General features: G+C 37.8%; 3 protein-coding genes and 1 long non-coding RNA gene across 11 annotated transcripts in view; 1 reads left to right on the top strand and 3 right to left on the bottom strand.

Annotated features, from left to right (window-relative positions):
• LOC111264495 (uncharacterized) overlaps positions 1–1,206 on the bottom strand; it is an 89,887-nt gene extending 88,681 nt beyond the window's left edge. Inside the window, exon 1 of the mRNA XM_022840462.2 lies at positions 156–1,206. The gene's annotated coding sequence lies outside the window, so the exon portion shown is untranslated. The remainder of the gene's footprint in view (positions 1–155) is intronic.
• A 3,997-nt stretch (positions 1,207–5,203) lies between these two features.
• On the bottom strand, positions 5,204–11,260 carry LOC111264492 (uncharacterized). 7 transcript variants are annotated; one of them, XM_022840456.2, is made up of 7 exons: positions 11,102–11,260; positions 10,110–10,309; positions 9,516–9,728; positions 8,698–8,904; positions 6,454–6,644; positions 5,802–5,940; positions 5,204–5,644 (listed from the first exon to the last, which is right to left on the bottom strand). In XM_022840456.2, the coding sequence occupies exons 2-7, from the start codon at positions 10,213–10,215 to the stop codon at positions 5,550–5,552; spliced, it is 951 nt and encodes a 316-aa protein (XP_022696191.1). In that variant the 5' UTR covers positions 10,216–10,309; positions 11,102–11,260; the 3' UTR covers positions 5,204–5,549. The 7 variants fall into 7 exon arrangements, with proteins under 7 accessions (XP_022696191.1, XP_022696190.1, XP_022696194.1 ...); XM_022840455.2 differs by having other exon boundaries at positions 10,110–10,296; XM_022840459.2 differs by having other exon boundaries at positions 10,110–10,291.
• Positions 11,261–11,518: 258 nt separating this feature from the next.
• On the top strand, positions 11,519–20,326 carry LOC111264491 (general transcription factor IIF subunit 1). 2 transcript variants are annotated; one of them, XM_022840454.2, is made up of 12 exons: positions 11,519–11,892; positions 12,922–13,031; positions 13,422–13,512; positions 13,784–13,923; positions 14,467–14,628; positions 15,201–15,341; positions 15,498–15,645; positions 17,126–17,227; positions 17,498–17,709; positions 18,207–18,406; positions 19,249–19,443; positions 19,727–20,326. In XM_022840454.2, the coding sequence occupies exons 1-12, from the start codon at positions 11,748–11,750 to the stop codon at positions 19,896–19,898; spliced, it is 1,818 nt and encodes a 605-aa protein (XP_022696189.1). In that variant the 5' UTR covers positions 11,519–11,747; the 3' UTR covers positions 19,899–20,326. The 2 variants fall into 2 exon arrangements, with proteins under 2 accessions (XP_022696189.1, XP_022696188.1); XM_022840453.2 differs by having other exon boundaries at positions 11,521–11,892; positions 17,495–17,709.
• Positions 15,001–22,905, bottom strand: LOC111264494 (uncharacterized). Its single transcript, XR_002682907.2, has 3 exons — positions 22,638–22,905; positions 22,234–22,343; positions 15,001–15,303 (listed from the first exon to the last, which is right to left on the bottom strand). It is a non-coding gene; the product is annotated as an uncharacterized LOC111264494 (long non-coding RNA).
• Positions 22,906–23,035: the final 130 nt, after the last annotated feature.

The raw sequence follows: 23,035 nt of genomic DNA, 5'->3' as shown, positions 1-23,035 counted from the left end.
ACAAACTTAATATTAAAATTGCGCATATTAACAAGGCAAAAATAAACTAGTGCATATTTCCATTACATATGGTCAGTTACATATGGACAAATCGAAAGCAGCTGCACGACGAAGCAGTATAATCCATTGACTATAACACACAGCTATGTACTTACATAACTTCGAGTTACCACGCAACACTGTCACCTCACACCAACAACTAAGCACAATCTATTCTTGGTCAATTGTCAAATTCCGTAGACAAGTATGTTCTTTAACATTCACTGACAGTACACAATTCCCTTACGCCTTTGTTATTCTACTATATTGTCTAGCATATACGCCACATTCACTTAAGTAGGTCCACAGAAGCACGACACAATAGCGCATCCTTCGCTGAAAATGTCTCCGAGTTTTACTTCACATAATACTGAATGGCGTTAATCGCACATTCCGTCACTTATATTTCTCTTCCTATAGGAATAACTCTAATCCATTCACTATGAATTCATCTTTCTCAACCCAATACGACTCACTGGTGACGGTAGCAGTACTTTTTGCAAGAGTATGCACTATAAAAATGACACGGCAGTCAGCTACCCCTGAACTCTTCGCGTTCGCCCTATCGCTTGCACGGTGCGGCAGAAGTTGCCGGCTCAATGATTGACTGACCAGGTAAGTGACAAAATTTTTTGAGTTTTACGTCGGATACTGACGTCGATTGCAATGACTGAGTGAACACCGCTACTACTAACCGCTCATGCACTTACTGTTATCAGCAACAATCGTCTAGAGTAACTTATGGTGAGTTCACATTACGAAATCTTATTGCTGTTCATTACGCTCGTTACTTAAACTATCCTTTTACCTCTAGTCGTTACTATTTATTGGTACAATACGGATGCACCGCTAGAATAAAATAGACCGAATGTGAGAGGCAACACTGACGTCTCAGGCGGACACATAGGCACGAAAAAAAATGTCTTTCCTTCTGTCACAGACCAACACACTACAGCAGAAGAGACCAGACATAGAAATAGATGTTTCGCCTATGTTAGCGCCTGTTGCGGTCGGTTGGCTGGCTAGCAAATTCTGCTGCTGCTGCTGCTGTGGTGCACCACAGCACAGCGCGCTTTACGGAAACAAATAGACAAAATGAACTCTTTTCTTTTGAAGTCTTCCCTAAAATGTGTACCTGTTATTATTGTTGCTGCCCGAGATAAGCGGTAGCAAACCCTGGGTAGGGAAAGAACGGAACAACGTCGTACTGTCGTCTGCTTTTTCGCGCCACCAAAAAATCGTAGAGCACCATTCTAATGTAACTAGTGGGTGGCGCCATCTCTCAACACGGCCAGTGGCAATGGATCCCCTCAGAAAAAATAACACTTAGCCATAGATCAACGGCCAACAATAAACAGAAAAAACTTGTTTATTAATTGATTGATTGTTGGTACTTACGCATTCTCTTATAATATTTAAGTAAGTACTAATAAAAATACTGATTAAATGTTGTAATGAAAAGCTAATTTTTTTTATTTAGATCCTATTTATTATTTATATATTTATGGGATTTGGCTGGTTCGCTTTGCCTTTATACAATGCCCCTGGAAACTCAGAATTAGATATAACTTAGAGAATGTAATTGTAAATTAAAAATAACAATGGATATATAAGGCTACGAGAAGATATATTTAACAAAAGTAACATATTCAGCAGAATGCTCGTAGGCTAATTGATGTGGGCTTGTAATTTCTTGTTTATTACTCATTAAAGAGGAAAATCCCTACTATTCACAACTTAAAAGACAAGTTACTTGCCTAAAGTGTGCTAACCATAAAAGGGCCCCTATCAAACTGGATAAGTCGTACGTAAATATACTTCGGTGCATGCTATTACATAATTAATTCACGTTACTTCTTGGCAATCGTTAAATGATGTATCCCAGGCGAGTTAGCCTTACGCTAAAGGTAGCAAAAATGTGACTATAAAACAAACCATAAACCTATTATGACGAAAAAAAACAAACCCTTATTAAGCCTCGAAACTTCCTTTATTAACTGAAATCCACAGTCTGCCAAATTGCGACTATATAGGCTAGAATAGGTTCAGCTACTCTCACACAAAAAACCATGTACCAAATTGGGTAAATAGTAAATGTGAGATGTGGGTTTTTGGTGCTGAGATATGAGAGATCTTGACAAATACGTGTGCTTGCTGTAGGCTTCATTTTTGATATTCTTATTAGGTGCTTAGTACGTGCTCTGACATTTGCCGCGTTCTTTTGGCCAATGCTCAGCAGCGCACATATCTAATTCTGATCTTCATGAAGAGAGCCGGCAAAGAATTATGAGGCCTCGTTCACCCTCGCCTTCCTGCGTTTTCTGGTAGGAATTGTATTCTCCCTATTCAAAACACGACAATGCATACGAAATAGTCAACTATCTATTGTCCACACAACCTGACTAATTTTGTAGAGGGTTATCGACCGAAATGTACCTAGAGCTAAGGTGCGTGCTTTTCATTATATTCATCGTAGCGTAACAGATGGACTATTATTGACAACGTAACACAGAACTGTGCGGCGGCTACATTCTTTCTGTAGAACTCATATCGCATTACACAAAAAAGTTTAACCTCTCAGAAGGTAAGAAACGTCGTTGATTCGGTGCCTGTGCTGTTGCTCACACACAGTCAGCGAGTTGCTTAGAGCTACGCGTACAATATAAGCAACAAGCAACTTGTTTATTTGTGCATAAAAGAGAGCGGCCAACTTTAGAATTATGTTGATGCCGCTGGAAGAGATAGCAGCCGTATTTTTTGTATGAAGAGCGCGTTTGTTATCTTGCTTGATATATCTCTTCTTATCACCTTGACTTGGTTCAAGAGATCATTTTTATGTGACTTAAGTGATATAAGAAATGTAGATGATCAAATTCAATAATTGAAACCAATTTAGGAAAGACGTAATATTCAAAAAATGCAGAATTTACTACATCTGCATGGCCAAATCTATAAGCAAATAAGTAACACCTTTAAGTTTTTAAACTAGAAAGAATAGATGTTCCATACTAGTTTGTGGATTGCCTTTTAATGCTGGAATTGCAAACAAGAGTGACTTCCTGTGCGTATTTATACAGTTACGTTAACTTAGCGTAAGGGGTTTAATTCGCAGAACACATGAAAAATAATGTACGTCAAATTTCCTCCAAGAAGCTGCAGCATAACTCAATTCTATTCGCATAATTTTGAAATACAGCATTGCATAGTTCAGCGTCAATCTTGTCAAGCATTTCTTATATACCTTAAAGGTTATGAATGATTTTTGGCGTTGTTTTATAGAATCTGCTCTTATGAAAGCCACAATAAAGCTCGCCATCGATTATTTCTGCCGTTCCATTGACGTTTTCGAAAGAAAAGGGCCCAATGACACCATCGCTTCAGAAAGCGTCATATATTTAGCTGAAAATGAGCTTAATAAAAAAAAAAAGTTGTGATTGAAAAACTGACCAACGTGTGCATTGCGCTTGAGCCAGGATCAACAAGCAAACGATGCTTCTGGATCCTTAATGCTTAAATCAAATGTGTTTTGTAAAGATGAATAGGTAACTTTTGTTTTAAAATGAGTTGCAGATAAGTTGCCGATAGGCCCAATTATTAAGTACGGCTTCGCATTGAGCTCGTTGGATTGGCATGCACCCTGCTCTTTAATACAACAGTGCTGTGACTTGTTCAGTTTGAGCTCTGCCTCGGCCTTATTCCACCTGCGAGCGGTCAGTCTGCCTAAATTTCCTGGTTCATTGCCTCAGTGTTTTCCTCGCTACTTTCACGTATGTTTACGTCACATTCTGTATGCCACTTTCAGAGCCTCATCGTAATGGCCTCTTCATTTCGATAATAAGTTTTCGCAGAAAACAAAGGTTTTTTCAACGGTAGCGTTCCACCGCATAAAGCACGAACGCCGATGTTATTAATTAATTGATAGTGTGCTAATTTTTAGTTATTTAAAAAGGGCAGGAGAAACAAAAACGGTCGGCAACTTTGTGATAACAACAACGATTCTTTGTGATAACTTGGTAAGCGACATTTTTATATATTCGTATCACGTTTTGCTTAACCCGATAGAAAAATTCAATCCTATGGACGATACTATTGTTCTAATGTACAAAACTTGGCATTACGATGGAAAGACCGAAAAGTAGTAAGTTTGTCGTCAAGAAATGGTTTTTACAACTTTTCGAGTAGCTTATATTTATTCTCGTCTTCTCGTTGAAAGCCAAAGTCCACTTTGACTTTCGACGAGAAGTTTATTTTGTTCGACGAGTGTTTTGGCCTACTTAAGTTCATGGGCCTAAACGGAGGCGCAGCTACTGCGGCAAAGCCCTAAGAGTTCGTCACGTATTTCTGCATGGTATTTAGTCGTGTGCTCTAGCTTCTTTGATAGAGCATTTTCAATTTGTTCACTGTTAGTCATAAACGGCTTAGTTTGTCCTACCTACCTTGGAAACCTGGACACTGAAATTATGCCCAGAATTTTCTGACTGGCAGTGATGGCATGATACAAATATTTCAAACCGCGTCTCACTTTGCTCATCTACGTAACTATCCATAGCACCTACGACTGAAAATAAATAATTTTTGCTCTATTTTCTCGCGATAGCTCATATGCATTAAAGGAATGAGGATTAGAGGATTTGTACTTGTGCCTCAAGCAAATACGTTCTTCACTGCCCAAACAAACATTGGTAGTCTTGACATTATGGCTTTTACTATAGTTTTAATGAAAAAGAGGTCTATCGCAAAACTACCTTACCTGGTAAATTCTATATTATGTTGGTGTGTATAGACAGGAGAATGTATACTACTATGCACTGACTTCTTAGAACAGGAGCACATTAAATACTTAGTGTGCGGGAAGGCTATAAAAAATGCAGAAATATCTCGCTAGGAAGAATGCATTGCTTACGCTTTTAGATGATATCAGATTTGTTAATAGTAACACAGAGAAATGCAAAGACGATGGCAAACCTTCTTATACTTATAATGAAAATCACCCTGATAAATAGAGTCAGGCTTTGTCGTTTACAGAACTATCTAACAATCCCTGACCATAATTTTACCGTATTTTTTTAAACAAAGAAGCCATCTTAACCGTAGAAGGGTTATCGATTTAGACACCTTCAAATAAGTATAGTTTATGTAAATATAAAATTAGGCAGCCACCAAATGAGATAAATACACTTTATTTTACGCGCATTCCTTTCTGTCAATATACATTTACAAGGTTCTTTGACAAAGCACACCCAACTACCGAATTCAATTGCAAATACACGGCGTGATCGACGAAAAATTTAATCTCAAGTCTACAAACCAATAGGTTGACAGAAAACACAAAAATAGCTGAACACGATCTGAACGGTCGCGTTCAAATTACATAATATTCTGTAATAATATCTTCGTCCCTCGGTGTCTATTCGTTTTCCCGTTGCGAATGAATTTGTGTTGCATCAATCAGTCGCCTTGTTTCCTTTAGGGTGATATATGAGTGTGCTTTAAACGAGGAACGCCTTTTTTTATCTTCTGCTGGCCACCGATGTCCCAACGTGCGTAACGGGGTTCTTTGGTTTTGGCAGTGAACCCATACCGTGGATCACAACCGGTTTCGTACCTGCACAGTGAAGAACACGAATTTCTAGTTATTTACTCATATTATTAAAGATACTATAGGTGTAAATAAATTAGAGTCATAAGTAACAAGAAGAACACATTATATCCTGTAAACCATCATGAAATTTTTGAAATCATCATTATTTCCGCCAACTCACCGGTGGGAACAGATACAAGGCCGGGAGCTGTTCTTGGTGCACTGGCGCTGGACGTACCAGAGCCTGTCTGATCCCATTTAGATTTCTTCGGAGCTGGTGCCACGCCCATCAGTGTTACGACTTCTGGCTTCTTACGTTCCTAAAATAGGAGACAGTGTTTCGTCGAATATTGAATCGAGAATTGCGATTCTTGTCGAGCTGTTATTTTCATAACGAATATAACGGATGGTATAATCTAGTTTATATGTAGATCAACAATGAAACATGTCTTTTACCCCAATATCTAAGTAAACGCCCGGATACAATGCATTCCGCCGGTAGTCTAAAGAAATTCAGTCTGATTTCGGCCGGGAGTAAATTACTTCTTGCCCTTCCTATCCTCAATATAGGCTAAGATCGCGGTTGATCGTTGTAACAATAAACTCTAACAACAAGGAAGTATAGTTGCCAAGTTAGGCACACCTACCGAAAGCGGGGGGATCTTTTTATGGGCATATCCAGCCCGAAGCTTTATAAACCGCCAGAATTAAAATTTCAAAGTGACGTTTGTGCTACCTATAAACTTTATTTATGCGAATAAATTTATAAGGTTAATTAAACTGCAAAAACTCTTCTAAGCAAACTGCGTACAGCAACGTGTGCAGAACCTCACTTTTTCAAGTTTGCTCATTGCCTCAGTTTGTTTCTTGCTTAGCTCCTCGTAGTAACTTTCCTTTGCAAACCCATGCGGATTGAATACCTCCGATGGGAAGTTCGAACCAAGTTCATCGATATCACAATGAAGAATCAATTTCTCGTAAATTGAAGGATTGCGGAAGGCCTTTTTCCGCTGGATGTTTTCAACTGCACTCCGCAAACATGGATGAAAATGCAAAGGTCATGAAAAAATTAAAAAAAATCGTAGTTAGTTTGACGATCGAAATACATTCAAATGAAAAAAAAGAGTAAATTCAGAACTATTTTTTTCTGCTGAAACAAAGCCATATTTAAATAATTAAAACAAAAAAAGTCGGGTAGGATACACATTCTACAGTTGGAAAAAATCTTAATTTGAATATATATCTAAATGTATATATCACTTGAAAAATAAACACAATAAACAGCTTCTAATTCGTACGCAGTTAAGACATGAAGACTTCGGCCGCTCATCGGAATATTGTCAGTCTCTGACCAATGGCCTAGTTCTTCACAGTATATAGAGGGATTTATTTTAGGGCAGGTTCGCGGTGTGAACCGCTATGAGCAATGCCGTAATGAGAAGCAGCACGGAAATAGCACTCTAAATATATGCTTCACAGGACCAGACAACACGCAGAGTGCGGTAGACGCTGCAATACCGGTAGAATATGTACCCGATAATTCTGTCATATATACCGATGATGTTCTAAAGCTAGTTCGCTTTTGAGAAGGTAAAATCCACGCCACCATCCGTGTCAACTACAATGAGGAGCAACAATACAGTGTGATGCATCCGCCGAAGATATTTCAAAGGCGATAGCTTGAATTGGGACATTCGCTTGAATAAATACCTGTCGTCAATATCGTCGAACAAAATGTATATATGTATATATATATATCAACACGGTATTGTAAAATTAGGTTGCTTTCGGAATTAGAGCGAAGGTTAGTAATTATTCAGTCTCTGCGAGCTGGATAATGTTTTACTAAAATTATAAACTTTTTGAGCACCACATCGACAGGCAATACTATAAATATATATAAATAAGTATACGACTGCATAAAACCAGCCTAATGTAAAATCCACAACAAAAACAGCGCTATGGATTCGCGGTAGATCGTTGCCATCCCAAAATGCATTTGTAATATTCGTTATTTTCTATATTTTGATCAAGACGTTAATGACAAAATTTGATGTGAACGTCCGACGTCCCTGATTGTTCATGAGGACTACAGGTGTACCTCCCACGTCAAAAAAGCCTGACATGCTTTCCGAGCACAATAAAACTAAGAAATTTGACTGATATTGTTTGAGACTAGATCAAGAATATATCAGTAGGTCTTTTTCAGTTCTTCTCTGATGAGAAAATATTCATACTTGATTCAAAATGAACGCCAGAGACTATCTTGCATAACTTGCTTATGCAGGCGATGTGTCTATTGTGGGTAAATTAGCCGAAGTTCATATTCTGAGTGTAGTGTCCAGTAAAGGAAATGCCACCATACTTCTTACAAGAAAGCGAATGTATCCCTAAAGATGTTTATCTTCATGCTTTAAAAATTGCGCCGCTATGGACAGCTGAAGCATCTAATGAAAAATATAAATTTTTTAACAAGATGGTAATGCTGTACCAGTTCATACATGTGAATTAGTACAGAGTCGGTTACTTGAAAGTACGAACACGGGCTTGTACGAATATATCGACTGCCGAACAGCCCGGGTTTCAATCTGTTGGATTGTTATGGACGGAGCGCTATTGAACAAGCATGCAAGTTAATTCACTCACTCGTGCTATTAAAAAGACATCTGCACATTTACAAAGGGAAGCGAGCCTGTGAGCGGTTCAAGACTGGAAGCGGTGAATGGCAGTCATATTGAATAAACATAACCGGCAAAAATCAGGCTTCTGACACATGTGAAAAGTTTCGTTGAAATATGCTTTTATTTGGATACATAAGGATACATAGGGCATAAGAAAGGCCCCAATTTAGATGCCGCCTCCTCTATATATGTATAAGAGATCTATCGTCTAGTCAAGACAAAGTTGGTCCTGGCTGTCATGCTGGTTGCTGTAAAAAATAGATCTGTACGACCAAAATCTGTTAGAAAAAATGATGCAAACAAATAACTAACCATTTGGTTATAATAACTTTAGTAAGGACTATTAAGATAAAAACAATAAACATGGCATGTTCAAGTAGGAAGTTTTATACTGACCTAGGTTTGCTCCACGTCGGGCTTTATCCATGAAGTCAGAAATAAGAGATTGTAAATGTGCGCTACATTTCCCTGGAGGTTCAGAGGGCAAGATGATAGACTCAGACAAATTTTGCTCGCAGAGATGTCGATGAAAAGAACGTGGGGAGCGTGGCCGACTAATAGGTGCTGAATTTATTTCGAATCCCGTAGATGCCTGGCTACTGCCTGCAATATGATGTACAAGCACCAGGACAAACAAGCAGTGCTTACTTCTGTGTACGGTCATGTCTTGAAACGGTACAACAGAGCCGACTCGTTTCACTATACAATAAAACTTTAGTGAAGATGTACACGATATGATAAATATGTCGTCTGAAAAGGACATATAAACTTTTTTTTTTATATCCCTTTTAACTAAGCCGTATATATATATAATTGTATTTATTCATCCCTAGGTACATAGTGTTATTCTGACAGAAGCGTCAACATCTTAATTCTGATAGATCGTTTGTAGCAATGCTTACGCGCTCCTTGGCTGTAAAATGAACCGAAATGAGTTTTTCTCAAAATAGAAATAAAAGAAGCAAGGGCAAAGCTGAGGAGCATTTTTCTAAAAACTGAAACTTCACAATATTAAAATTCTACAATGTGCTTTTGCCCATGCTGTGTTGAGGAGACTCCTATAATCCTGTATTCTTACTAGCAAAAAACAAGTTATAGTATATTTAAATAAAAATAAATTCTATAACACCGTCAGTAGCGTTGATGTTAGAAATTTTGCCCTAGGCTGCTACTGACTGCCAACGATTTCTTAGAGATAGCTGTGCTTTACTTACTTTGACTGTCGATATCCATATCAATAGGTTCATCGCCGCAATTTCCATCTTCGCCCCCTCTACGTGCCCCAACTTCATCATCGTCATCGTCATCTCTTTCGCCATCTGAATCAGGTGCATCGTACGCAACCAGTGGACCTGTTGATCCATTTGGTGTAATCTCTACGCGATTGTGAACATCACGTACTCGCAACTGAGCAACCGGAGGGGCACCTACAATCAATTAAAAATAGAAAAGCAGTTTTAAAGTTTCTGCTTCAGTTTAATTCAAGGTCGTCATACAAGGTTGCTGGTCTAACATTGCGTTCATAGGTTCGCTTTATTTATAATGTAAATGAATCGCAAATATAAGCTGTTATGCTCGGATAAACAATAGCTCGTTTGTTAACAGATGATAGTAAACTCGAAACCTAACAAATGTACCCAATTTTTCTCTATAATTATCATGAAATAATGACGAAAGATAAGTAGGTTTTTAATATAATCGTTCCAACTGAAAATCAATTAACGCAATTTGCAGCTTTACCTGACGCATGATTGTAACAGTAGTTTGATGTGGCAAATCATGTAAAACCGCTTAAAGAGGTTACTTACTAAGCACTCGGTCCATTTCCCTACTTAGCGCTGACTGTTGTGTGCGGCTATCATCTTCGCCCTCCGAGTCCGTGTACTGTGCCGTCAATGAAGCGAGGCCCGACATGATGTTGTATGTTTATTTAAATACTACCACTGCTTCTTGCTTCTAGTGGTTATTCAAAATCACATACCACTGTCAACTGATCTGTAAAACGGATCTTTAGAATCACCGATTAGGTCTATTTTGTGCGAAAACACTATGTAATAGGTTTTTAAGCGCGTTTTTTAGTAAGAGAATCTTCTTATCAGCACAGCCCACTGTTAAATTGCTTTTTTTTTAGTAAATAACACATTGTGAGCCTTCATGTTATCAGTAGCACAATGTGTGAGTGCAAGTTATTATTTTTACTCTTCGAATACCTTTCAACTTGAATATTTGCCCAGTTACACTGGCTGAATTGCAATAAGACTATCTTTTTTCTCTGTAAATACTGTATAAGACCAAAATAATCACGTATATGGTTAAGCGTCGTCAAATGGGCTTTAGGGTGCAGGTAAAATTTTAAGATTTGGAAAGCAAAGCGATGTTCTATTGATAGACAAAACGGAGAATTTTAATTTTGCAGTGACATAGAATAACTTGCATGTAGTCAACAATTAATTTGTACGGATTGACTACCAAAAAGTGGTCTAGTATGGACCTCTTATACATGCGAATACACAAATTATAAAAATTAGCTGTCATGATTCTAAACAGATGCAAAATATAATAAGACACAAATGGTGGTAGGCAAATTTATCACAGTGCATCCGTTTCTAAAGGTTTGATACATCAAGCAAATACAGCAGTTAACGTTTTTCTGAGTCCTGCCTTGCAGATAATTATCAATAATTATCTGTAAAGCAGGCTACCATGCATAAATTATTTCAATAGGTATTGTCAAAAAAGTAAAATATTGATATTGCAGAAGCTTCATTCGATTTATGCGGTCAGTCTTTACATTACATACACGGACACTGATTTAGCTACACGCTTACAATCTTGAATACACCCATAAGTACATGGTATACACACTCAGGCATCACTGGCTGCTCATTCCATTGTTTCACTGTTCTTTTTTCCAACTGACACTGAGATATCCAATCGACAACAATCCTTGGAACATAACCGAAATGTAAATAAAAATTATTGTTTACTTCGGTTTGATGCGGCTGCGTTTCCAGTGGATCACTCTCCAACCTACGCAACAGCTGTGGGGTCAAGTAGATTTATCAGCCCACAAGCATGACACAAAGTCGTTGTACCTATTAAGGTATCTACTGTTAAGGTACTAGATGCATACCATTGATGAGAGTTTAATTGAAGATGTGGAATCGACCCGTCTGCTACGGCTAAACCACCGGAAGTGTAACAGACGCCGCACTTTCAAAACATTATGTTCAGATCCTTTCCTGTGTGCTACGAGCAACGGCATCATTGAGTGGGAATCTTCTATCAGACAGAAGCTACAGTGGCGGCTTATCACTGCGTTCGAAAATCGGATAGTTTCCTAAATATAGGAAACACTTTTCGTGACATGTTTTACCTTACGTGTTGTTCGGTTCGCTGAAAAATTTGGGGTGGTTATCAGAAAAATAGAAAGAATATTGTGTGAAATGTCTCGCCCGGTAGGCCCACTTAATGGTCCGCCAAAACCCGCAGTAGTGAGCTCCCAGGAGTTCATAGTTAGAATTCCGAAAGCCACCAAACGGAGACATCATGTTATGCGCTTCATGCAGAGTCGGAACCAAACCCCATTGGGTAAGAGGCTTCGCATGGTGGGGTAGTAACTTCTCTGTGTCTTAAAATTAATACAATGCGGTTCTAAAAGCTTCAGTAGCAAGATCATATTATGCCACCTTGAGTCTGTCTTACCTCAGGCTTGGTTACTAGGTCGGCAAAAAATTAGCAAGCGTTTGTCTAGAAAGTGTTCTTACCAATGGGCAGTATTTGTTAATCATTAAAAAGGAAATCGTTCGAGTAATTTTTCTTATCAACAATCAGATATCCAGTCGACAACATTCCTTGGAACATTACATTAAAAAAGAAGTGTTTTTAATTTACTGGCTTAAGGCGCGTCCATACAAGTACGTTCCTTTCAGTTTTAACATTGCAATTTATCCTTCGTATCGCAGCCAGACGGAAATACATTGCAAATATTTAAAGTAACAATAATTTGTTATCTATATTGAAATTTTTGGAGTAAACATTTAAATACTTAACACATTTACGTAACATTTAAATAATAAAGTGTCATGAAACAGTTGCTGTATTCAATAAGGAGTCAATAAAGAAATCTGTGATCGAATTCTTTCATAATTTTAAATGTTTTTTTTGGTCACGCCATATCCTCATGTGTGGGTTTTTGTATAATATGCAACTGTATACAGTCAAGTTTCTGAAAAAGAAGATTTGAAACTTTTTTAAAAGAACCTTGATTTACCACTTAGACGACGCCCGTCTGTTTTGCATGAATTGAAGAGTTTTTTCTATGTGCATAACATTGTATGTTGCCAAGCAAATATAACAAAATTCTCATATATTATTCTACATTTGCAGATCCGAACAATAAATATATGATACAGCCTATGTTATTTCATGTGGAGTCTGCTGCTTTATCCATACATTGTTTCTTAGCTTTTAGCATTTGTAAAGCCACTGAGGGCTTGTTTCAAGGTTTGTATCATAGCAAATAATAATACAGCCTAATGCAACCAATAGGATATTTGCAGCCTACTTCCCCATTCATCGTATACGATAGGAGTAAATCTATCGATTTTTCTGTTGCAGAATGGAGCCAAGTCCGCATGGAGCGCGAAAACAATCTTAAAGAATATCGCACGGAGTCGGATGAACTCCCCAAATATGGAGCAGGCTCTGAATATGGGCGTGAACTAAAAGTAAGGAAATAGCTCCGCCAACACAAAACTTATCTCACACATTTTTTATATATCAGTTGTTTAGAACATAGTGTCGATTTCCATACTCAAATACAAAGCAGACTTCACTTAAACTTGACTAACTATAAAATAATCAAGCTCCTAATCCTTTCATTACCTTTAATCAGGACGTCGTAGTTAGTCGTGCTTTAAAATGGCGTTTAGACTTTAACTCGTGTTTTTAAACATCCGCGTAAAAAATTATTGTGAAGGAAGTGTTTTCGCAACATCATATGTAATACAAATACGCATTATGTTGCAGTTTTTTGTTTAAGTTGGTGTTTCTTAAGGGTCGAAACATAATTAGAGCTATCCTTTATGTGTTGCACGTGTCTGCTTGTCACGTTATAGGATGAAGCTAGGCGCAAGAAATTCGGAATAGTTCGCAAAAAATACAATCCAGATGACCAGCCATGGCACCTTCGGGTTGGCGGAAAGCAAGGTAATAAATGAAGATTCGGGTATCACTACACATCCCAGATACCACATTGCAAAAATTATCATTTGTAAATGACATGCAGGCTTTTAGAAGGAATGTAAATGGTCAGTTTTGGTTCAATGATGCTATTTATCGAAACTACGAACTAAGGAGGTAGATCAATCGTTCATTAGGCGGCGAAAATTGAATTATTTTCAAAATTATGGTTTTCATATAAATCACTGTAGTGCAAGAAGAAATTCATTAAGAATTGGTCATTAATTCCTACGTTTAGGGAAGAAATTTAAAGGGATCCGTGAAGGTGGAGTAATGGAAAACGCGTCGTACTACGTCTTTTCTAAAGCACCCGATGGCGTTTTCGAAGCATACCCAGTAGATGAATGGTACAATTTCACTCCTATACAGCGATACAAGGTAAAATATTCTCTTTGATGTAACAAAATGTAATAGATTTTTAGTATAAAAATATTCTAGAAAATATTTGGTCTATTTGCATCCAAGTTTTGCAACATTTTAAGCGGTTCCGTCGCTTGAGATATAATGAGTGACCTGTGAGAAGATTACATTTTGGTAGTAACCAGTAACTGGTTGATATTAAATACAACTGGCTGCAATTAGTGGGATATTTTTACATATCACATATACATATAATAGTAGTCATTTTACATAGCCATCTTTGTCGAGATCGATTAGTTCTAGCTCATTTAAAGGTTGGTTAAAAATTAATATTGAAAAGAGGTTCTTCTTGCTACAAGGGAAACCAGACTGTACTGTATCTTAACTTCAGCTTGGCCACAAGCTTACCACAAAGGCAAAATAGACCAATACATAAATTAGTTATTTTGATACCCTGTTATCTTGGTCCAAAACTACTGTACAAAATTGTATGTGAAAGCGCTAGTCATTACCGTATCCTGAGTAAACCAATTTGTCCTGATTCTGTTATTTCGTGTATAGGCTTTGACTGCCGAAGAGGCCGAGGACGCGTATAGCCAGAGAGACAAAATCATCAACCATTTCGCTATCATGGTCAAAAAGCGATTGGCTGAAGCGCAAGGAACAACCTTCGAGGAAGATAAGGACGGGGCCTCTACCAAGGAACCAGGATCTTCTTCCAAGGTAACCATCGTGAAGATGACTCTTCATTTGATTGTAGAATTAAGTAACATTTTTCTGGGTTTCTTAGTGACATTACTCAGGCATTGTGGTTACACATAAATACAAAACTACGTATTTCTCACATCTTGGTTTAATCCGTGAATGATCGCGATCATTTATATCACTCGAGCAGATAGAAAGTAGAACTCCGATGTAATTTCATGATCTTCTGCCTAGGTAGAAACATTCTCTAAATGCCTACTATGTGAAAATTACATACTACTAGGTTATAGTAAGGATTCTCGCGGTGAGAGTTCAGAAGTCAGAAGTTACAATGATATAATTATTACTCACACGTTTCACCAATTCTTTTAAAAGAACGTGTCGGCGAAATATCTGTGCGCATGGTTTTTTATTATCGACACAATACTACGAAATAAGGGTATACATATAAACATGTTGTAGATCGTTCATACGAGGAGAATTTGACGGTTCTGTATCTGACTGCGCATAAAGGTATGACAATGACTGAGATGTAAGTTACTGCTATATTAATCGGTTTTGTAGCGTATTATAAAAATAACTTTTTACAGAAGAGTCGCGAGAGCCTCAAACTGACGGACATGGACGACTGGCATGGTGACTCTGACTTCTCCGGCGCTGAGTCCGGTGGCGACAATGCAGAAGAAGAAGCTGCTAAAAAAAAGAAAAAACGAAAAGACCAGAAAAAGAAGGTATGTAACCAAATATTGTATGGTCGTGATTATACAGGAGATGTTATGAAGTTTTCGAAATTAGCGCTTTACAATGGACTCAAATCTCCTTTCATTATATAAGGAACAGTTCTTGTTATATTAGTGTTGTGCTTACGCCTCAATTTTTTTTTTCAGGACAAAAAATCTCAAGAAAGCGATTCGTCCGCTCAGGAAGAGTCCGATGAAGGAGATTTCGACGGTAGAGAAGTGAGCTACATGACTTCGGGAAGTGAGTCATCCGGAGATGAACCCGAAGATGAGAAAGTCAACAAACAACTGAAAGGTGAAAAACCTTCAGCAGGAACTTACAGGAACTCGTGTATACATTTTATTCATGCCACACTGCTGTCGTTTAATTCGGGCGTTTAATTAATTACCAGGCTGGAACATAAGGGCTCCTTATATTTATTTTCAATGTCTCTTTTCCATTTAATCTATTCACTGCTGATTTACTTCTATATATATGGTCGAAAACGCTTTCTGCCCTTTGTGACTCCGCTTTAATTTCACTGTGGCATAAACGGAAGTTTATGTCGAATTATAGATTCCAAGATGGAGGCTCTGGGTGAATATACAAGTACTGTTCCGGCGCCTACTTTATTTAACCTTTCCCTGAGGTCAAAGTGTTGTCGTAGTGGCACGACAGATTTATGCCATGTAAAACTACGGCCCCATAACTAAGACGACACCTCAAAAATTGCTTCTCGGAACTGAAATAAGCGTACCACTTAGATTGGCCGTCTGAGGTCTATGAGGATCGATTGAAGGCACTTTTAAAGGAAGACGGTCGGCAAACATTTCGTCAATTAGTTAGGCGAAAAAATAAACCGTAGTCATGTGACTATCGACAAGCATTCTCAGCCTATGGGGTTTACTCAAAAATTAGGTGTCTGGATACTCCATAGACCAAGTGAACGCCACGAAGAAATACGGCTCTTTCTTGTCTCTCAACATCTCCCTATCACCATATAACAGCCACGACGACAAGGTTCTACCCACAATCATCATCATCATCTGTGACGAAATGTGGTATCTCCTTATTGGCATAAAACAGAAAGTAGAGAACATAGTTCAGATGCTTTCAATCCAGAGTTATGTCTGAGCTCCTTGCCAAGAAGACAGTGATTTGCGTTCGGTGCAACTGAAAGGATCTAAAAATCTGGGAAATATTTGGGATGAACAAGATCGTTAACAAACATCTGCATTTGGTTCAGTTGGGTGAACAAGGCTACCCCATAGAAAAGACCCAATGTATGAAGCAAAATGATCGTTTCCATTGGCACGCGAATTCGCACATGGCAGGGATTGTCAAAGGCGCGTGTACGGGTTCGAGTACGGGATTTTCTCCACCCATAAAATTTGTACAACCTCGCAGCTACGGATCACCACACTTTTCAATCACTAATGGTCGAAACTGGAACTGTATCTCTGACAGTGAAAAGAGCATCAAAACCTAACTGGAAGAATCCTTCAATACTAGACATAACCATTTCTGGCGGGAATGAATTCATAAATTGATTCACAAATAAAAAAAGGTCATTAAAAATATATGATAAATTGATTTGTGGCAAGAAATTGAGTGAAATATTGCGTGTTTTATTAGGTGAAAGTTATTGAACTCCCGACCGAATTTTTCCCATTGGCAATTTGGACTACTAAAAGCACTAGCTAAAGCTGTGCGAATATATATTTCAATCGAACCTTAGGGAACATTTACTTTCAATTTTTTGTCATTTTCATTTGTGTGTACTATGTATTTTAAGGAGTGGAAGACGAAGATGCTCTTCGACAGTTAGTACTCTCTGATGAAGACGACGATGAAGATGATGAGAACAAAAAGGACGAAGACGACGAAAATAAAAATGGTTCGTAAGGGGACAGAGATAAAAGACATGCTGTGCCATTCATGGTAACAGTTGACGCCGCAGAATAACAAAAATGAATGTTTCCTATACATCTGTAAATGTAAAATACTGTTATGCTTCATGTAACTTTATGAATGAAAAATTTAGCATTTAAAGAAATAGTAATATTGTAAATATTGATAGTATTGATGCGTAGACACACTATAGTTTCTGAATGACATAAATAAACTTTTCAATTTCTTTGCGGTTGTTATTTCGTGCACATAGAAGAAGACGGTGACAAGACTGGTGATGGAAAAGGAAAAGATGGCAAAAAAAGTTCAGGCGGGGACAAAGATTCCGGAGGCAAGGGTGGTAGTGACCGTGGAGCCAATAAAAATTCGGCTGGAGGTGGTAAAAGTTCGGACGAAAGCTCGTCAGAAAATTCCGATTCGGATCTTGACGACTCACGGTTACTAGGAAGCAGCGCTGTTTTTATGCAGGTTAGGAATAAAACATTTAAATTGTTTACTTTCTGCTTTATAGACTGCCACGGTCGGGGTTCATTGGAGCATATGAGAATGTAATTAAGGCGAAGGGCGATCAACTTGACAAAGAACGAAACGCGGGTACCTTGAGCCTGAACTTGCCAGCTAAACATCGATCGCATTACACAACTCATACGTATATATATGGGATCAGATGCTTTTCTCAGTAGACATGCCTTAGATTTGCACATGAGCATTAGCCTAAATCACATAGTGGTTTAAGCAGGCCCATTCTTTGAGCCGTATTGCATCTGGATTTTCATATCAGAGCATGAAATCGTTGCATCTACAACTACAAAAATGTCAAGACTAGACTTACAAATAGGTGAGTCACGTGAGGTATTTCCTCTTACCAGGGCACCAGGAAAATTGGTCCGCGCAACTTGCGTTCGTCACTGAATAATGACGTAGGGAAAACGTTATCTAGTCTTATTTTCAATGCATTATTACAGGGAAAACGCAAAGACGGAGGCTCGCGTTCAGGAACGCCTACTAAAGATGTCATTAACGGAACAAACGGGATTTTGAAAAAAGTGAAAGCTCCCGGGGGATCTATCAAGCGCAAGAAAGAAGAAACACCTACAAAGGAAGGACAGGGTACATCTACGCAAGGACCGTCGCAGCATGGGACTCAGCAGTCACATTTACCAAGGTATGTTCCTTGTTTTTGAGGCTTTCTGCCTTAAAATTGATCACGTGCTATTAGTAGACTGGTTACGAGTTTACCTCATGCAAACACGCAATTTGCATCTATTTCAAACAGAGTATAAGAACTGATTATTAACCTCCATTGGAATGTAATACGGAAACGTCGGTTTCGTGGATGTTCTTGTGATATTGCAACTGCAACGTCTCTGCTTACTAATATACCATTTGGCAGAAAAGTACCGCTAATAAATGATCTAACCCTCTCTTCAGTCCAATGTTGATGCCTACCAAATCCTGAGACATATGTCTTGAGTTCATATTTTGGGACAGATACATTGTATTATTCTGATGCAGTGCTAACGCAGTACTGGTCATGGTACTTAAGGCTTTTCATGAAAAATCATCTCTACTTACTTCATATTAAGCGTTTATAATCTCATAAAATTTGCGACAAGGACAGGTTCATCTAGTAGAATCAAATGCTACCAAGCCTTATAATTTTAACAATGAAATATCACATATTATGCGAGGGGAAAACAGTTCGAAACTAGCCTTTAGATCCGGCTCTTTTTTGATTCAATAAATGGCTTTGACGGGGTATATTCTTTACTAATATTCGACTACTTTCAGTGAAATCGCTGTAGTGAACGATATCATTGTACGAGAAGCTTCAATATTATTCAACTGCAGCTTCTATAAAGATGACCCAGTGTAAAAATTAAATATTAAAAACAAATAATTCGGATACCTTGACATGTACTAAAAACCCTTGGCTATCTCATATCCGCACACCTGATCCTTAACTTGTTGTTTTATGCATGTTGTTATCTGTAAATTCTCTTTTAGTGCCGGGTTGGAGCAAGCAACGAAGAAGCCAAAAATCGAACTGAACCTCGGAATCAACCTTAATAACGGTGGCAGCAGTAGCAGCAGCAACAACAGTTCAACGGTTGCTACTGTAGGCCCCTCAGGGTCTCGTGGAGGGGTTGACAACACTCCGCTGGCGCAGGTCGAAGGAATTAACGAAGAGGCCGTGCGAAGGTATATATTGCACAGAACAATGCATTCACTATTATCAACAGTATCGTAATGCCAGGTCAGGTGATTTCCATTACAGCCTGATTAGTTGATCTAAACAATGATGAAGTTCAACACTTTTTCTTTTTTTATGATCAACTGATTCCTGCAGTCATGGAGTACTGATTGTAAAAAGAACTACCTAAACAAAATGGAACTATAAGCTATACTTGCAACGAGAAGCTGATACTAGAAACTATACTGCCGAGCATTTTAACATGATCTGTATGGTCTGTTTTAATTAAAGGTATCTCATGCGAAAGCCGATGACCACAACGGAGCTTCTGCAGAAGTTCAAATCAAAGAAAACTGGCCTCACCTCAGATCAGTTGGTCAACCTAATTGCCCAAATTCTTAAGCGCTTGAATCCGGAGAAGCAGAAAATCAAAGACAAACTTTACCTATCCATCAGGCAATAAGTTAATGAGCAAGCCATCATTTTCCACCCGTATTAATTTCTGTCTTTATTTGGATGCTATTGCCGCTTCTTGAGCCCTAGACGTATAGTTTTCGGTACTTGATTTTTTTATGCATTTACGTCATTATTCCACAACATCATCAATCAATGTTGCTTCGTTGGATCAAACCAGAGCTTCGTGGACTATTACATAAAAATTAAATCGATAAAAACATTTCTATTATTTGTTGGTATGGACTGCAAGACAGCCTGTGGTACAATGTATTTGGAACCTGCCATGGTCGATTCCGCAGGTACGGACTGTCACGTCTAAACCAGACGTATATACCAAAAAAATCTCTTTCCAGACAATAGATAATAAAAATATACACGTGAGCGCTATTTGTTCTGGAACAAATAAAGCTGTGTAAAAATGCGTGTCAGAACGTCTGTTGAACTATGTTTTCTTTTCGCTGAAATTGGGATGATTATGAAATTAATCGAAAAAAGGTTGTCTATTTTGTAATCATTTCGACAAAATCCTGTTTAATGTACGCTATATTAGCTAGTAACTCACATCCACATATATTATCTTATAATATTAACTAATTTCTGACTCACGACGCTTTGCCTTGCGAACTAAATTTTACAGCTTTATAAAAAAGAAAAACTGATACTTTAATTTTCTTTCTTTGTTGCCGCTGCGGTATCGCGGATGACACAAAGACATAGCATTCGACGCACTTATTCGCATTAAATCGCCCACAAGTAAAATTGTTCTATTTTTTCTTAGTATCCTTTAAAGGCACTTGCCAATATGTCATCATTAATGTTTGCTACTGGATACACTTTACTACTTCGGTTCAAGATGGGTGAGATGCGAGTGCGCAGAAATATCTAAGTGCAGGAGGCTCTGTCATTGGGGTGACGCGCTGGAAAAGATTACAGTCCTAAGAACCCTAATATCTAGTGTAAATAATTTAAGAAAATAATTTTACTTGAAGAAACATTTTAAACGTTAGCTTATGTTTTCAACTGAAACTCACAGTGAAAGGAACGCTCGAAAGCGAATGCCAGAGTGATCATTTGTGTTTGATCGTGTCAAAACGATAGTATTGTGTTTAAGATAGCGGCCGATCGAATATTAAATAGGGAAGTCTCGACACCCCGTCATGTATCACGTTATCAATTTGGAAGAATTCTGAAAAATATCTTTTGAGCTCATAGAATAATTTAATTCGTACTAGTCTCCTAAATAATTACTATATAATATTTAAATATAGCGAGAAGTTTCTCAAATCTTACAGGACATTAATTAATGTCCTTAAGAGATTAAATGTAAGATTTGAATTAATGTATCACACTTGAAAAGGCAGTGACGATTAATAGATCGGACGGCCTTTTCATAAGAAGGCCTAACTATTTGTTGAAGTTTCGATCAAACTCTTCCCCCGGATCTCACTGAGCTAAGTATACAGCATAGTAGCGTGTGTACGTAAAAGAAATGAGTGAAGAAATTGTCATCGCAGAGTGTATATAATTGTACAATTAATTCAGATAAATTGTCTTCTTATGGTAGAACAGACAGCTTTTGTATGAATGAGGTAAATATAAAAAATTTAAAGGCGTACTAAGTCGAACCGACTGAACTCATCCTTCAATATCCTTCAGTGGGTTCTCCTTACCGAATCACTGTTAGATTATGGTAATTAATAATCATCATGATCTCTCAGAGATACAATAACCGATTTCATGACGCATATGCAGTAAATAAACTACTCATAATACGCTGAAGCGAACAAAGCATATACAGACCGGTTATTGTCTCTGTGTGTGTTGATTATGTAGGGTGTATTATGTATTCAATTAAATTTCTTGCTTGAAAAAAATTCAATTAAAATTGCCATGATACTAAACTAAGCAAAACAAGTTGTGAATGTCCGATTTTGTATAACCGGGATATTAATTATGAGAAAAATTTAGCGAAGGCCTTCGATGTGTTTTTCTTTTCTTGCGATGTATTATTTTCGGGTATTTTCATTCAGCTTCGCAGTTGAAGAACACAGTTGATGAAGTTTTCGCGGCTAGCTCTTACTTACTAGAGAATTACACTGATGAAAACGCGCCAGGATAGGGTACTAACATAAATGTTAGTGTCATAGCACTAAATTAGTATCCCTTTATTCTTTTCTTTGCATTGCAAAGATTTTTATAACTTCGAACATTTAGTTCGGGATTTAGAAACTTCTGAATAAATTACACCTGTATATTAAGATAATTCAGGCAAATTTAATCCTGGGATACTTTTCACTAGATGCATGCTTTCCAAATTCATTTATTCAACATCTACAACTTACCTCAAGCTTTACTTAATATTAATTGTTGCTGCTGCTGCCTATCTTGATACTTTTTGTCTATGAAAGCATTTGTTGCACATCCTAACGGTCGTGTAAACCGGCTGTTTCTCCTTGAATAAAAACACCGTCATAAATTACTGATTAAGAATTGAGTTTGAAAAGTTTTCTCGCTATATTTAAAAACATGTATATCCAGCAAGGTTTCTAGTAAGATATACGTTGATAAAGAAAATAATCCATTATTGAAGAAAAATTACTACTGCATAGTGCCATTATTCACAAAGATAGGCTGTGGGCTTTCTAAGGATTTATGGGGACATTCATAATCAGTATTAACATTCCTAGATGAGCTTGGAAATATCAGTCAATTAAATTAATAAAAACAAAAGTTTAGTTTTATTTACCTAAGCTGGTTGAGTTTGTCCTTGTATATCATATGGTAATGCAAATCTGTTTTCCCCTTTTGCTACATTTCAGTCCGCTATGTATATTTTTTCAATTCATCAATGCAATGCAGTTGTCAAGTGCAGTACAGCGAACACAGCGTTTGAATTTTACAGTTTTCGATCAACAACCATTCGCAAAGAACGAAACAGTTTGAAGCTAGAGACTATCAACTGAGGATTCTGCATGTGAAAGTGTTTTTTTTTTCAAATTGTCGTCTATTTTTACACGCACTTAAAATGTGGTTTGCGTCGATCTTCTCGTGACAGCACTTCCTTTTTAACTCGTCCGTTTCGACTAGGTGTTTGACACGTGTTCGAATTTTGGCGCGCAATGATGCTGGCTCCCCACTCGCTCG

This window comes from Varroa jacobsoni, unplaced genomic scaffold (genome assembly GCF_002532875.2).
Source record: "Varroa jacobsoni isolate VJ856 unplaced genomic scaffold, vjacob_1.0 scaffold_867, whole genome shotgun sequence".
NCBI lineage: Eukaryota > Metazoa > Arthropoda > Arachnida > Mesostigmata > Varroidae > Varroa > Varroa jacobsoni.
This window is presented reverse-complemented; position numbering and strand designations above follow the sequence as displayed.

Coding starts and splice junctions, on each gene's coding strand:
- LOC111264492 (XM_022840456.2), bottom strand. CDS start 10,215: ATGTCGGGCCTCGCTTCATTGACGGCACAGTACACGGACTCGGAGGGC. Junction 9,729..10,109: donor GGAAATGGACCGAGTGCTTA/GTAAGTAACCTC, acceptor AATTGATTGTAG/GTGCCCCTCCGGTTGCTCAG. Junction 6,645..8,697: donor CCGACGTGGAGCAAACCTAG/GTCAGTATAAAA, acceptor TGCGGAGTGCAG/TTGAAAACATCCAGCGGAAA.
- LOC111264491 (XM_022840453.2), top strand. CDS start 11,748: ATGTCTCGCCCGGTAGGCCCACTTAATGGTCCGCCAAAACCCGCAGTA. Junction 11,893..12,921: donor TCGGAACCAAACCCCATTGG/GTAAGAGGCTTC, acceptor TTTCTGTTGCAG/AATGGAGCCAAGTCCGCATG. Junction 18,407..19,248: donor CAGCAGTCACATTTACCAAG/GTATGTTCCTTG, acceptor ATTCTCTTTTAG/TGCCGGGTTGGAGCAAGCAA.